This window comes from Tinamus guttatus, unplaced genomic scaffold (genome assembly GCF_059628265.1).
Source record: "Tinamus guttatus ecotype Peru unplaced genomic scaffold, ASM5962826v1 Tinamus_guttatus_pri_ptg000533l, whole genome shotgun sequence".
Taxonomy (NCBI): domain Eukaryota; kingdom Metazoa; phylum Chordata; class Aves; order Tinamiformes; family Tinamidae; genus Tinamus; species Tinamus guttatus.
In genome coordinates this window covers 225,641-240,745 of record NW_028289067.1, presented here as the reverse complement: position 1 = coordinate 240,745, position 15,105 = coordinate 225,641, and the positions used below count along the sequence as shown (strand labels likewise).

Sequence of the window (15,105 nt, the reverse complement as noted above, 5' to 3'; positions counted from 1 at the left end):
GCTCTTGAGGGCCCTGTCTGCCCAGCTGCTCTAAGTTTCGGTAACATTTACCTTTCTTAAAGGCCATTAAACAGCAGCTACAAGCCACAAGAGGGATCCCAGCCGGAGGAAAGATGTGGATAGCGTGACATTTCAAGACCTTTGTGTAGTTTGCTTAGAGAAAAGAACATGGGTGCATGTTCCAACGGCGGCATGAAAGTATCTCTGCAGGGGACAAAGCACACGAAGCAGCAGAGACCAAGCCAGGGCAGGCAGCGCAGGAAGGACCATATCAACAGAGGAGACTGGACCCAGCGCCCAAGGCAGGGTAGGAAGGTCAAGAGCTCTTGGTGTCCCAGGGTGGGACCCTGCTATGGTCGCTTATCCTTGCACGGCTGCAGGGACCTAGGCAGGAGTGATGCTGAAGGAGACTTTCTGCAGAAAAGGTGATTTTTCCTCTTAAGGTGACCCCGGGGAGGGTGTGAAAACCTGGCGATGCAGCGAGGTTAAACGTGCTCTGGGCTTTTCCCCAGGGCACGGGGTAGATGTTTAACTTGCGCTGTGCCCTGTGCTGTAATCCAGCTGCAGAGACACATCTGCTCGTGGAGCCCTGCCAGCTCCTCGCAGCTACATCCCATGCGCAGCAAGGGGGTCCCATGCAGGGCAGGAGCGCTCAGCCTGCCCGGTGCCTGAGCACGTGGAGCTGGCACAGCCAGACAAAGGAATCCAAGCGCCAAGCCACCTTCCTCCCGGGCTGCCGAGCCCCGCATCTCCTTCCCTGCCTGATCGGATCATCTCTCTGGCAATGTGGGATCTGCAGGGCTGTGCAGCGACTGCCTGGGGGGCAAGGGACTGACCGGGAGCAGCGGAGAACACCCAGCAGCCGGGAGGCAGAGCAGCCACGTACTGCAAATCGCTTGTGCACAGCCTGCTACCATCAGCTGTGGTGCCTCGTGAACGCTGCACACGCATGCTGGCAGAGCCAAGGGGTCTCCGGCAGCACCAGCAAATCCCGTGGGTAACGGGAATTAAGCCAACCGCATGCTTCCCGTTAGCCAGCTCAGCCGCTCTCCCCACGTGGGCTCTAGAAAACATCCCCTTCGCCGCTTCCAGGGAACACTGTCATCCCAGAGCAAGGTCACCCCATGCTCACACGCAGAGTCCCCTGGTGCCTGCAGTGATGCTGGCAGGGAGAGAGCCCCGCTGGCCCCCGGAGCCCCTTCCCCATCTCTGCTGCAGCAGCACGGGGACCCGCAGACCTGTTGCGTGGGTGTGTGTGGGGCAGGTGGCTTCTTTGCTTCGTGTGGAGCAGCAGAAACTGTGATTCAGAGGCCTGACCTGCACTTCACAAAGTCACCCAGCACCTGTCCTGGTCTCCCCACAGCCCACAGCCATGCCAGAAGCCCTCTGGAAAACGAACGGATTGGAAAACACGGAAACGCTGTTCACACCAGCCCTCCAGCCGGGTGCCCTCCAGGCAGCCACCGGCAGTGACCTGCTCCTGGCTAACCCAGACGGTCAGCGGGGGACATAACGGGGGAGAGGGGGGGATCACGGTCGCTTGTCACTCCCTCGCCACCCCGCAATCCCCCCTCCCCTCCAGCTGTCAGGCAGGAGGAACTTTTCCCTGCCTCCTCTCTCCGCGATGCCTCCCTTCTCCTCCTCTCCCTGCGGCTCCCTCTCCCCTCGCCCAGCATCACCCCGTGGAGCATCCCCTCCCTTGCAGCCGTCCCCCCGACCCCGGTGCCGGCAGGAGGGGGACTCACAGGTCAGATGTGGTCGCCTGGTAGGGCTGGCTCCGGCAGAGGATGGAGTGTCCGCAGCCCTGGCCCATGGCTCCGCATGCTTCGGCAGCCTCGCCAGGCGGGCAGCGGCGGGGCCGGCGGTGTCAGCGCGGAGTCCCGGCGGCTGCGGGCAGCGAGGAGCCGCCGCCGCCGCGACCGCTGCCTGGGAGCGGAGCCTCCCGCGGCGCTCGGCGACGGTGTCTCCAGCCGGCTGCTGTCACGGAGCCCGATGCAGCGCGCCGAGGCGTGCGGAGGGAGGGCGGGGAGCGGGGGGTGGTGGTGGAAGGAGGACGGTGTCGGGGGGGGGGCGCCGCTGATTGACGGCGCCGCCGCTGCGGCTCGGCGGCCTCCGAGCCGCTCCCCCCTGGAGCGGCCGAAGGGGTCGCACCTGCCGCGCGCCGCCCGCCCGCCCCGCGCCGCGCCCGGCCTCGCGCGCCGCGCCGCGCCGCTCCGTGGAGCCGCCGCCTTTGTCTCGCCAAACTGCCGCGGACCCCTCCGCGCGCGCCCCGCTCGCCGCCCGCGCCAGGCCGCGGCCGCTGCCTCCATCAGCGCCGGCACCGCCAGAGCTCGGCCCTGCCCGCGCTGGGCCTTTTTCCCAGTGGTACGGGCCATGCAAGCGGATTGCTGCCCGGCCTGGCTGTGCGCACGGGCGGCTCCTCCTGCCCTGGCTGCACCAGGCCTCCAAGCAGGTCCCTCAAGCGGTACCCAGCAGCACTGGGCAGCACTGGGTCTGCATACAGGTCCCCAGCACAGGCACCATGCAGCACTGGGCAGTACTGGGCCTTCAAACAGATCTCTGTCCTGGTAGCTCGGAGCAGCGCTGGACAGCATTGCACCCGCAGGCAGATGCCGTGTCCAGCTGCAGCAGGCGGTACCAGGCAGCCCTGGCCAGGACTGGGCAGTATTTGCTCTGCAGGCAGCTCCCTATCCCAGGCAGTGCTGAGCCTGCAGATGGATGTCCCAGCCCTGGCAGTCCTGGGCCTGCAAGAGGTCCCAATCCGGGCTGTAGCAGACACATGTACTGCCTGGGCAGTTCCAGACTGGTTGTGTTCCCTGACTGTCCCTGCCCGGGCCAGCTGTGCATCACAGCAGCGTGGAGCCCCCATGGCTCTCTTGGCCATGGGATGCTGCACTGGCAGAGCTCTGTCCTGTGCAGTCCAGTGAGGACAGGATGGCAGGTATCTCCTCAGCCATCCTACCTGGACAGGCACCCAGTTTTGACTTGTCCCCCCCACAACGCAGACCCAGGCCTCCCTGATGCCCCTGGAACCACTCCATGCCCATGTGCGTGTTGTCCTCTCCCAGAATAGCACAGCTCCCCTCTGCCAGCCTTATCGTGCCCTTTGCATGTGTGCGTCACCAAGCACTATGCGGCCCGTCTTGCTTGGGATGAAGGAGCTGATGCACTATCCATTCAGATGTGCAGGGCACTGAAAAGGCCGGGGAACACTGGGATGTCCAGCCTCGGGCCTCCCTGTCCCAAGAAGCTGGCAGGATGAGCCAGGGAAGGTGGAATAAAGCCACAAGTAGCTCCAATGCCAGCCCCAAGGCCTGTTCTCCAGTGGGGCTGGTCTGCAGCAGCTGAGGATGCACTGGAGCTGTGTTCCTGGGAGGAACCTGGGCAAAGGGCATCCTGTGTTGACCAGCCTGGCCTGATGCCACATCTCCTGGCACCAGATGAAGAAGGAGTAGGTGCAGAGTGGACTTTTAAAGGTGTTTAAGCACTCCAATTAAGCACTTCCAATGCAAGGACTGGAGCTATCAACTGTAGCTACCAGGGACCAGGATGTTAACAAAGAGGAGGAGGATATTTTCCTGTCGGGGAAAGGTAAGGCATGGGACTTCCTGCTTCAGGACATTGTAGATGATAAAAGTTTACATGACGTAAGGGCGGCATTTTCAAGTACACGAGCGTTATTAGCAATACAGCAACTAGCAGCACCTCAGGACACCCGAGAGCAGCAAATGGTCAGAGATCAGGAGCATAATCAGGGAAGTTTCAGATATACTTGCACTCCTATATCCCCTGGGCACCTGCTTTTGGCCTTGGTAATCATGAGTGATGGACCTTTAATGTGACCCATCGTGATGTTGTCTGGGTGCTGCCAGAAGAAAAGCTGTTTGCATCAAGGCCACCTTCTACAGAAGTCACTGCAACAGTAGGCTCTGGGCAAATGCTCTGAGGACTCGGGGCTGTTGGAAGCCACATACGGAAGAGCCCTGATCAGTCTGGTGCACAGGGCAGAGAGCAGAACAGGCGCTTGCAGGGGAGATCAGATGAGATGTGATCCAGGTCCTGGATGCTGCCTGGCTGGGAGGAGGCTGGAGGAAGCTTGGAGCATCCTTAGATCAGTGCCAGGGTTGGTCCCTGCAGTGTCGCTTTTAGCAAGGAGAGGGGAGATCTGAGCTCAGAAACGGAGGCTTAAGTGACAGTGCTGGAATTCCCATGCTACTTCATGAACTCACCATCTGGGACTTTAGGGACTGCAATAGATGTTAAGAGAATAGCTCTCAAACCACATCAGCCCCTGTAAAATTCACAAGGATTAGTACCCCACCGTTGTTGGAAATGGAGTCATATAACTAGACCACGTCTGCTCTCTGCATTGTCCAGAAGGGAAAACTGTGGCATGGAACCAAGGTGACTTGCCCAAGCTTATCTCAGGAGCCAACAGTCAAGTCATGGCTCATTGAGCCATGGCTCTAGCAGCATCACCTTGCTTCAGCCTCAAGGCCAGTCCTATTTTCCTTCCTTCCCGAGCCGGAGGTTGAGTAACCATCCGAATGCTCTCCTTCCCTGCCTGAGTTCACATGGCCTTTTGGAGCACATCCCACAGACCTGCTCTGGGGTCCCACCTCCGCCAACGGGGAACGTGGCTCTGCATCGCGGGGAGAGGACGAGGAACGGCCACGTCCTTTGGATCATCTCCTCCATGCAAGGTGATGAGCTCCAGGGGTCCATGCACCTTGCAGCAGCGAGGAGAGAGGCAACCGGTGCTGGCCGTGGACGGGGAACATGCACAGGCTACTGGCGGGGGCTCCTGCATCTCCTTCAGCAGCGGCTGCTGCAGTGACTCAGAGCTGGGGCTTTTGCTGACTGCTGTCTCGGCGGTGGCAATTTTGGCAGCCGTAACCGTGGCATCATGATTGCACGTTTGACAGCGCGCTGCCGCCCGCACAAATCCTGCCATAGGTGCCCCAGATTTCTCGGGGAACGAATCTCCCCGCCACACATGCCCTGTGCAAGCTCCCTGCTTTTCCTAGTGCTGTCGTCAAGCCCGCAGCTCTCGCGGCCATCCTGCAACCTGGTGATTTTGTTTGTCACTCTCGCTCTTTTTTTATTTTTTTTTTTCTGTGTTGTTATTATTTGATTTCCTCCCACCAGCCTGGATCTTGGGGGAAAACGACTGCTCGATGGTTCTCGTTTCAGCACAGGCAAGTTTAGCAGGCTGTCAGCGCGCTGTTGCACTTTAGTGTTGTTATTAATGCATCCAGACTCCAGCGACTTTCAATCTCTCTCAATTTCTGGGCTCCGGTGGAGGTGTAGGTTATGCATAAGGACTGGCACTGGGCTTGTTTTCCTCTCTCGCTGCTCACCAGCCTTTTAGGAGGCACCCGGGGGCCTCCAGCTGACCTCAGAACACAGATGGGGAGTCAGCAATACGCAGCGCTGGCTTGGGGACACGAGCAGAGGTTTGGGGACGCAAGGAGAGGCCTGGGGGGCAAAGCAGGCCGTATTCCCAATGCACTTCCAGCTCGGCGGTGGGGATGCACGTCGGCACGGATGCGGAGCGTGGGCCGTGTGATGGCATCCAGCACGGAGCTGCGAACTTCCACGGGCTGAGCCAGCCCTTCCACAGAATCCTGGCGCTGAGGCATCTCCGGGAAGCCCTCTCATTCCCATAAGGGCTGGTTCCCATGGTTGTTTATTCCCGTCATAGACAGCATGTCTCACTCCCAAGCGGAATGTGTCTGGCATCGGTCCCCAGACAGAAGCTGCTTGTAAGATCGGAGCGAATTGGGGTGCAGAGGGCATGAAGGATCCTCCCTCAGCAACGATGCAAGCCCGGCTACACGTGCACGTTCCCAAGCAGATGTCGCATCCAACCTGCTGGTAACCCCTCCGTGCAGCGCCCAGACATCTCTCCTATCCAAACGTTACCCTCGATGTTTAAATGATGTGTCTTTGTCTTATATGAGTAGATCCCTACCATTTTCTCCTCAAGGGAAAACTTAGCCCGGCATCCAAGCAGCTTATGATAGTCCTGCAGCGTGAGCTCTTGGGGGGTCTCTTGCTGTGAGACGTATTTCCTCCTCCCAGCATGTGCAGCCCCTGGAGCATTCAAAAGTGCTGGTGAATTTAAATAGCCTGATGAAACACTTCCAGTGTTTCTGAAATATTTTGATGCATTTCATTAAAAACAGTCTTTTTTTTTTTTTTTCAGTCAGCTCTGGACAAATCTCTGCTCACTCTTTATCATTTAAAAGCATCCTGGTGTACAGAGGGTGGTTGGACTGACATGCAGGCCTCGAGGACCAGGGAGATTTTCTGGGAGGTTTCGTAAATAACCACGGGCTACTTCATCCAGGGCCTGACACGTGTTAAAGGGGGTTGATGTTAGAGATAGAAAACTCTATCAGACACCAGGCTGCTGGATAAGTATGCTGAAGGCAGAGGAACCTCTCTCTATATGTGTCTGTAACACACTTGGAGGAGGTTTCTTAGAAGGCTTCTTCACCAGCCCCAAACAGCAAGGTCTTTGCCTCTCCACCATCATGAAAGATGCATCTGGTGCTCTGCTCTCACTATTTCTCCTCTCACCCCTGCATTTATTGGGGCTTCTCTTCCTTCATACATTGCACTTTGTGGCCAACTGCATGTCCGCTCCTCCGAAGCTGCTGTTCCTACTGGGACCAACATGGTCCCAGCTGATGTCACCATCAACCAGCTTGTCCTCTGATGTCACCTTCATCTCTGTGCCATGGTGGGGGCAGTGCAGAGCCCGCCTGCCCTTTTGTTAAGACCTGGGCATCATGGTGGACAACAAGTTGACCATGAGGCAACAGGGTGTCCTCGTGGCCAAGAAGGCCAATGGGATCCTGGGGTGCATTGAGAAGAGCATCTCTAGCAGGTCGAGGGAGGGGATCCTGCCCCTCTACTCAGCCCTGGTGAGGCCACATCTGGAGTACTGTGTCCAGTTCTGGGCTCCACAGGACAAGAGGGATGTGGAGCTGCTGGAGAGAGTCCAGCGCAGGGCTACGAGGATGATGAGGGGCCTGGAACATCTGCCCTATGAGGAGAGGCTGAGGGAGCTGGGCCTGTTCAGCTGGAGAAGAGAAGGCTGAGAGGGGACCTGAGCAGTGTCTAGAAGTACCTCAAGGGAGGCAGTGAGGAGGATGGGGCGGCCTCTTTTCACTGGTGGCCACCAACAGAACTAGAGGTAATGGCCACAAACTGAAACACCAAAAGTTCCACAGGAACTTAAGGAAAAATTTCCTGACAGTGAGGGTGCCAGAGCACTGGAACAGGCTGCCCAGAGAGGTTGTGGAGTCTCCTTCTCTGGAGATCTTCAAACCCGCTTGGACGCAGTCCTGTGCCACGTGCTCTAGGTGACCCTGCATGTGCAGGGGTTGGACTAGATGATCCCTAGAGGTCCCTTCCAACCTTGAGCATTCCATGATTCCATGATTCTCCCATGGATCCACGTTAGTGGTAGGAAATGTGGGCTCTGCACCCCCTCCTGCTGTAGTTCCGCTAACGAGGAGGTGAGAACGGGCACACATCCTGTGCACAGCTCCCAGGACCCTCTCTCCTCTTGGATGGCATCGATCCAGCAGGAGCCAGCACTTCCCAAAGAGGCTGTCCCCGGCATCGTGCACTTGGCTACCAGAGGGTTTCTGCAACAAAATCCTGTGGTGTTTGCAAGCATCTCCAGGTCTCCCGGTGCAAACATGCCGTGTGTGCAAGAAGCACCGTGCGCTTTCACTGGTTCTGCTCCCCCTTCGGCACGCGCCGGCGTGCTTGCACACAGCCTCTGTGTGGGCATCGGGATCTGCTTCCATCTGTGCGTGTCCATGTGAGCCCGGACTCGTGTGTGTGGGAGTGGAACCCGCCTCTCTCCGCTCCATCCTTTCCCCCGCGGGGATTTGAGGGTTCCTGTATCCCCACTACCCATGGGCTGCTCTGTCCAGGGTGAGGTTTGCAGGAGGATGTAGAGGCTTGGTGCTTTGGTGAAGGTGGTGGCTGGTTCCCCTCTGTGCAATGGGGCAAGCAGGAGCGCTGCTGCTGGTACAGCCTCTGCTCCTTGCCCTCGGTCATGATGGGTCCACAGACTGAGGGGTTTGGGCCCCAGGTGGGTGCAGCAGCTCCTGCTGTTCCCATAGGATCACCACGGATGCTGGAAGAGGGTCTCAGGAGGGCTCTCCTCCTCCTGGGTCAGTTCTGAGGTTGAGCAGGTTGTGCAGGGTCTTTAAAACCTCCAAGAATGGAGATGGCAAAACACCTCTCGGGACCTCATCCACTGCTGGACTATCCTCATGGTGAAAATGCTTTTCCTTATACCCACCCGAAGCTCTATTTCTCTTGTCCCCCTGTCACGCAGAGCTGCAAGGAGCTTGGCCCTGTCTTCCGTGCAGTTGTGCAGGGGAGTTGGACTAGATGATTCCCAAAGGACGGGATCTTTCCAACGTCAGGATCCCGTGCTGATGCCCTGGGTGTTGCTGGGTCCCCTCGAAGCCATCAGGCCATTTAGAGGAACTGGTGCTCGAGTCCCAGCTGTCCAGAACACCCACCTAAGCCTTTGCTTTGTTGTTCAAGACCCCGGCCTGTGTTAAAACCTCATCCATTTTAAATTCAGGAACCTTTAATCCCACAAATGTCTGTGCAATTACGCTTGGAAATTTCTTGGGAGCAGCTCTAATACTGAACCACAGTTGCTTAAACCTCAAAAACACAGGGGGCATATTGAGTCACAAGCTCTCAGCTGGGCTCCTCCAAGATTTCCTGCTGGGATTCGTGTCCTGCATCTCATACGGAGACCTTCCTTGTGCTGCAGAGAGCCCAGCTCCTGTGTCACCAGTTCTGAGTTGTGTAATTCCTGCATTTACCAGCTTTGTTTAAATTACCTGAATCGACAACTGCCCTTTCTTTGGCTTTAGCATGCAACCTGGAATTAAGGCAGCCCTCAGCTGGCTGTGCCTTTCCCCAAGGAGTCTTATCCCCTTTTAAGTGACAGAAATCTCCTGGCAAGCACGTGCACGCTCTCCATGCACCAGGCTCGTGCCCTGCTCTCCTTGGTGGTCCCCGCTCCCCATGACAAGTTTGGGACTCCTCGAGGTGCAAACCCTGCGCTGGGACTCTGCAAATCCCAGTGCAATGCGTGGCATCCCCAGGAGACCCTGAGGAACCCAAGCTGCCCTTGATCCCTCAAGACCCCTCCAGCTCCTGGCCCCGTGCCGGGCTGGATGGAGGGGGCCCAGGCAGCCGGGCAAGGCTCTTGCTACAAATCCCTCTTGTTTTCCATCTGTGCAATGCCGTGTCGGATGCCCTTTCCGCTGAGTTCATGGATATCCATGCTCTGGGTGCCGAGACGAGCGTTTCTTATCGGGAAAAGGGAAAAAGGTGTTTAAGGCTGCTCGTTACGGCAGCGTCTCATGCCATGTGCACGGAGCGAGCCTTGCTCTCGGCTTCGGCAGAGTCTCCTTAGCTACAGGATTGAATTTCTGAGCCCTGAATAGCGGCGCATTGTCCTCGGGCGCTCATTGTGCAGGATACCAATTCCGCCCGCTAATGGAGATGCGTTTGCCGATACGAAGCAATTTGCTCTGCGGATCCCGGGCTCACAAAGCGCTCGGCGTCGCCGCCGTTCTGCTTCCCCCGCTCCTCAAGAGCCTCTCAGCGGCCCTGCGAGCTCCCCTAACAGCAGAGCATGGGGCATTTTACCCAAAATGTGCCGAACAAACACCCTTCTCATCCCCACCCAAGCAGCACTATTCCTGTCTCGCTACAGGCATTTCGCAGGAAAATTCAATTTCAGCAAGTTTTCCTCCCCGCCCCGATTTTTTTCCACTCTTTTCCCTGACGCACTCAAAAACCCCAAGAAAGACTTTTGAGGGAAGAGAGAAGAAAATGATGAAGCGGAGAAAAGCTTTTCCATTTTCCATGCCACTTATCAGGGGAACAGAAAAAAAGAACAGAAAACAACACCCAGAGGAATCGGCAGCGTTGTTTTCATCACAAGGTCGGTACAAGCTGTTCTCAGGGAAAAAAAAAAAAAGGGAAGAAATCCTCCATGCGCAGGAAAAATGATATCCCGCATCTGCAACAGGTTGGCCTGAACATGTGCACGGTGGGGTCCCTCAGCCACCTGAATTGCTCCTTGTTTGCGAACGTCTGCAGCCTTCTGCAAGGGCTGCAGGTCACGGTGCCCATCCAGGAGCACCCCAGAGGTTTGGGGCATCCCGAGGAGAAAGGGAGGATTTTGAGGGAAAAAAGGGATGGGGGAAAAGAGGAGAAAAGGGTAAAGATGGAAAAAAAAAGGGGGGAAATGGGAGAAATGGGGGAGAAGAGGGAAAAGGGCAAAAATGACAAAAAAAGGAAAAGGTGAGAAATCAAAAGAAAAGGGTGAAAAGGGGGAGAAATGGGTAAAAGAGGAAAGAAGGGAAAGTGAAGGCAAAGAAAGGAGGAGAGCTCAGAAAACGGCCAGAGCAAGGGGAAAGGAAAGGGAAGAGAAGAAGGGAGAGAAGCAGAAGAGGAAAGGAAGCTCCATGTGGCCTTTTGAGCCTGAGTGGTTTTAAGTTTTCCATTCCCGAATATTTACACAGCCTTACTGTGACATTTTCCAGGTTTTCTTGGAAAGCCACGTTTTTCTCTTCCTGCAAGGCTCAGCAGGATGCTTTGCAAAACTGGACAATGCAAATCTTGGTAGGACACTTTGCAAAAGCAAAGGACATTGCAAGGCCCCATAGGACCCTTTCCAAGACCAAAACTCTGTAGGATGCTTTGCAAAACTGAAGGACAACATGAGGCTCAGTGGTTTGCTTTGCAAAACTGAAGGACGGTGCAAGGCTCCGTAGGATGCTTTGAAAAACCGAAGGACAGCGTGAGGCTCAGTAGGATGCTTTGCAAATCCAAAGGATGGTGCAAAGCTCTACAGGACACTTCGCAAACTGAAAAGTGGTGCAAAACTCGGTAGGACTCTGCAAAACCCAAAGACGGTGCAAAGCTTGGTAGGATGCTTTGCAAAACCTAAGGATGGTGTGAGGCTCAGCTGGGCACTTTGCAAGGGCAGGACAATTTGCCTTTGCAAAGACAAAACAACCAACCTTTATTTTCTCTATTTTTTTTGTAAATTCCTGCTTCTAAAAATCACCAGATGCCATCACGACGAGGATTTAAATGAGAAATGGCAGCCAGCTCCCCAGGCTCCCTTTGGGCTGGAGCGGTAGGTGCTCTTGAGCGAGCAACCCGCACCCCATCGCTCCGGGCGTGCTTGCAAGGGGAAAAAAACAGGATTCCTGGAGCATCCATCCCGCCAGCACCTCCGGGCACAGCAAAACCCCCGGATCCGTCTCCGGGGTGCAAAGGGCCGCGGTGGCAGGTGCCGGAGGCGGCGGCCGGCGCGGCACGCGGGCTGGCACGCGGCTCCCGGAGCCATGGCAACGGCTCGGCGGGATGCTGCGCCGATAAATCGCCCAGCTAGAGCGACTCTGCTCAAAGAGCCTTGCTGGCGATTAAGTCCCACCGTTTTTCTTTTTTTTTTTTCTGTCTCTCTCCTTTTTTTTTTCTTTTTTTCAATTTTATCGTTTTCCTATTTAAAATTGCTGCCTGATGGCGACTTTGCGTTGAAAGAAACCAAGGGAGTGCGAGTTTGGGGCACGTGTGCGGGGCTACACGGAGCCCGTGCATGAAAGATACTCTCCCTCCTATGGATTTGTTGCACCTATGGATTTATCCACACCTGCTGCAAGGGCTGGGATATATGGGCTTGCACGTGCATGCCGCATTGGTGCATGGTGTGCATGTGCATTTGCAATGCCCACGCACATGCAGAGGCCTGTGCAAGTGCATGCAGGTATCTGTGCATGTTTTGGGGGCAGTGCTGGCCCAGTCTGCAGGTATTTGGGGTACCCAGCCTGCGTGGGGCAGCTGGGAGAAGCTGCTGCTGAAGGGAGCCGCGGAGATTGAAAGCTCTGTTATTTTTAAATAAATGCAAATTTGACGTTGTCTTAATGGAGAAAGACAAGCCGGGCTCCTCCTCCTCCTCCTCCTCGCTGAGAGCGCAGCAAAGGCGGGTGACAAGCAGCCCCCGAGCCACAGGGCCACCGCAGCGGGCAAAGAAGCAGTGACAGGGGCTGGAGCATCCTCCCCCGCGGGATCTGCATCCCGGACGCTGCTCCTTTCGGCACGGCGTGACAGACGTTGCATGCACGGGATCCCCCTCCGCGTTGCACCCCGGCGCACGGCTCCGGGTGCGGGAGCGCGGGGTTATTTCATCTTCCCTTTATTTCTCCTGCTAAGGCAGGAGCGCCGCGTGGGCGGCTAATGGGGAGGGAGGCCGGGTAATCGGCCGCAAGCCGCGGGGCCGCGCGCTCGCCGCGCGCTTCAAAGCGCCCGAGACGCTTTTATCCCCCGCGGTGGCCCGGCCTCGACGGCCCGGCGGCCTCGACGGAGCAAAGCGAGGGAAAGGGATGCTGCAAGAGCCAAGGTTCCCCCTGGGAGAGGCTCTGCCCTTCCTCCCCATCCTCCTGCTGCAGATGCGGGACCTCCGCGTCCTGGTGTGGGGCTCAGCCTGTTTTGCACATGGGGAAGCCCAGAGGGATGAGTGGACCTCCGTGCTGGAGCAGCGGATGGAAAGCTGCAGATGGGGAAAAAAACGGGAGGGGAAAAAAAAAAAGGGAAAAAAAAAAAGATAGCAAGAAAAAAATAAGCGCCCATGACAGTTTAATGGGGCTGGTGATGAAATAATGACTGTTTTAAAGTCTGCCGGAGCGCGGCGGTGCTTAAGCCCAGGCGCTGGTGATGCCGAGCTGAATTCCCAGCCCGGGGAGCTGCCTGGATGGAGCCGCCCGCCCGGCCTCGGCTTCCCCCTCGGCAGACGGTGACGGAGGCGCCGGGATGCGCCGGGATGCGCCGGGATGCGGCGTCGAGGGGCGAGAGACCCGCGCGCGGGGGCCGTGCACGTGCCGGGACAGCGGCGAGGCAAGCAGTGTATTAACGAGCTGCTTGTAAATGACTCCGCAATTAATCACTTGTCTGTGCAAGGTGTCACATGGTGCTCGCCTCCGCGGCGTTATATATAGCGGGGAGGTGTAGGTAGGATCCATCCATCCCCCTCGGCGGAGACAGATTCTTGGCTCGGGTTCCTGCAGTCACAGGTCCCAATCTGACGAGGTGCCAGCTCGGTTCGACGTGGGGCTGCTGCAGGAGGAGCTGCAACGTGCCCGGTGCCCTCCTGCGCTGGCCGCACGCTCGCTGCACGTCGGAGGAGCTGAGCACGGACAGCTTGTTGCAGAGGGTGCTGCCTTGGGCCAGGGCTCAGCACAGGGACATCAGGCACTCGTGCAGGCTCTGAGCGCACATTGCAGCTGCCAAGCGTGCAACACTGTCATCAAGCACATGTGCAGGCCCCGTACCCACGTTGCAGGTGTTGCATGCACACATGAGAGGCCCTGTACCCATGTTGCAGGTATTGCATGCACACGCAAGCCGAGCACACATGCAGGCACCGAGTGCGCATGAGGACTCCAGAGACACTGAGGCCACGTTGCAAACCTCAAGCTAGCGCATGCACATGCAAACACCATGCACGCGTGCAGAGGTGCATGCACACAGACTCCAAGCACACATGCACGCCAAAACCAAGCGTACATGCAGGCATCAAGCGCACATGCAAACACTGAGTGCATGTTGCAGACAGGTGCATGTGCAGACACCAAGTGCACACATAGACACTGAGTGCATGCTGCATGCATGCGCCCATGCAGATAGCAGGAGTATTTGCAGCCATTGCACATGCACGCAGACTGAGCCCACATGCAATCTCCTGGATGCTCTGGACATGGTCTTGGGCAGGCTGCTCATGCTGGCCCTGGCTGAGCAGGACGTTGGATGAGACGATATCCAGAAATCCCTTCCAACCTCTGCTGTTCCATGAATGTCCAGATCTGGCACCACGTCAGCAGGAGCAGACCCAGGGCTGGCACTCATCGGGCTGGCAGGGTTACGGCTGGCAGGAACATCACAGCTCCTTGGACCACAAGCAGCTGGAGCGGGTGGGAAAAGACGAGCTGGCCAGCACCAGCACAAAGCAAGGGAGGGCATCAAATGAAGGCAGCACCCCCAGGATGGTGACTAAGCTGTGGCACCTCTTGCACCGGGTTAGGTGGCATTTGCGTCTCGCACAGGCGCTGGAGGGTCCCCTGGATTCTTCCAGCCACCACGGAAGCTTCAGACCAGGATGTCAGAAACAGCCGTTAGCAGAAGATTAGCAAGTCTGGGGGCAAAGAAGAGCTTGCTTGGGTCCCAGAGCAGGGCACGGAGTGACTGGGGGATGTTCTGATGGTGAATGGATGGGAAGAAGGTGAGCAGATGGATAAGTGTGGGACAGGCAGACTGCTGATGGATGGCAGGATGGGTGGATGGATGGATGGGTTGATGGGTCGATAGATGCTTGGATGAATGGATGCATGGCACATGGATGGATGGATGTGTGAATGGATGGATGCATGGGTAGATGAATGAGTGGATAGATGGATGGTTTGATGGAGGATAGATCTGTGAATGGATGGATGATGGATTCATGTATCTGGACAAAGCAGATGAGCAGTGGTATGTCAGGGCTGGCACCCTTGTATGGAGCAGCATCACTAGTGTGGTTGTGCACCATACGAGGTGGTGGGCTTGTCCCAGTGGGGACCCTGCTTGGTGTGTCCCTGGATCTGCAGGTCAGTGCAGTGCTGATGTACAGGCGCTGCCAGGAACCAGGAACTCCTCCTGAGCTGGCTGGGCAGCATCTGGCTCTTCCAAGGATGCCACTTCCTCGGATGCTTCCTTGGGATGGAACAATCCTGCAAGCCTCCGTCTCCACCACTGGCTGTGGAGGCACCTGCTTGTGGTGTCACACAAGGGCTAAGGTTGGAGTGACCACTGGGACCATCTTGTCCAACCCTCCGCTCAAGAAAGATCACACGGACATGTTGCCCAGGACCATGTCCAGGTTGTGTTGAACATCTGTGGGAGTGGAGGTTCTGCAGCCTCTCTGGGCAGCCTGTCACGGTGCTCCATCTCCCCGGCATGCTCAGATGGAGGTGTCCCCATGGGCAGGCACAGCGTGTGCATGGG

General features: G+C 57.0%; 1 protein-coding gene across 1 annotated transcript in view; it reads right to left on the bottom strand.

Moving 5' to 3' along the window:
• Nucleotides 1–1,852, bottom strand: part of PDE2A (phosphodiesterase 2A) — a 42,932-nt gene extending 41,080 nt beyond the window's left edge. Inside the window, exon 1 of the mRNA XM_088534072.1 lies at nt 1,746–1,852. Coding sequence (XP_088390198.1) covers nt 1,746–1,813 — 68 coding nt within the window. The 5' untranslated portion in view covers nt 1,814–1,852. The remainder of the gene's footprint in view (nt 1–1,745) is intronic.
• Between the last annotated feature and the right edge of the window lie 13,253 nt (nt 1,853–15,105).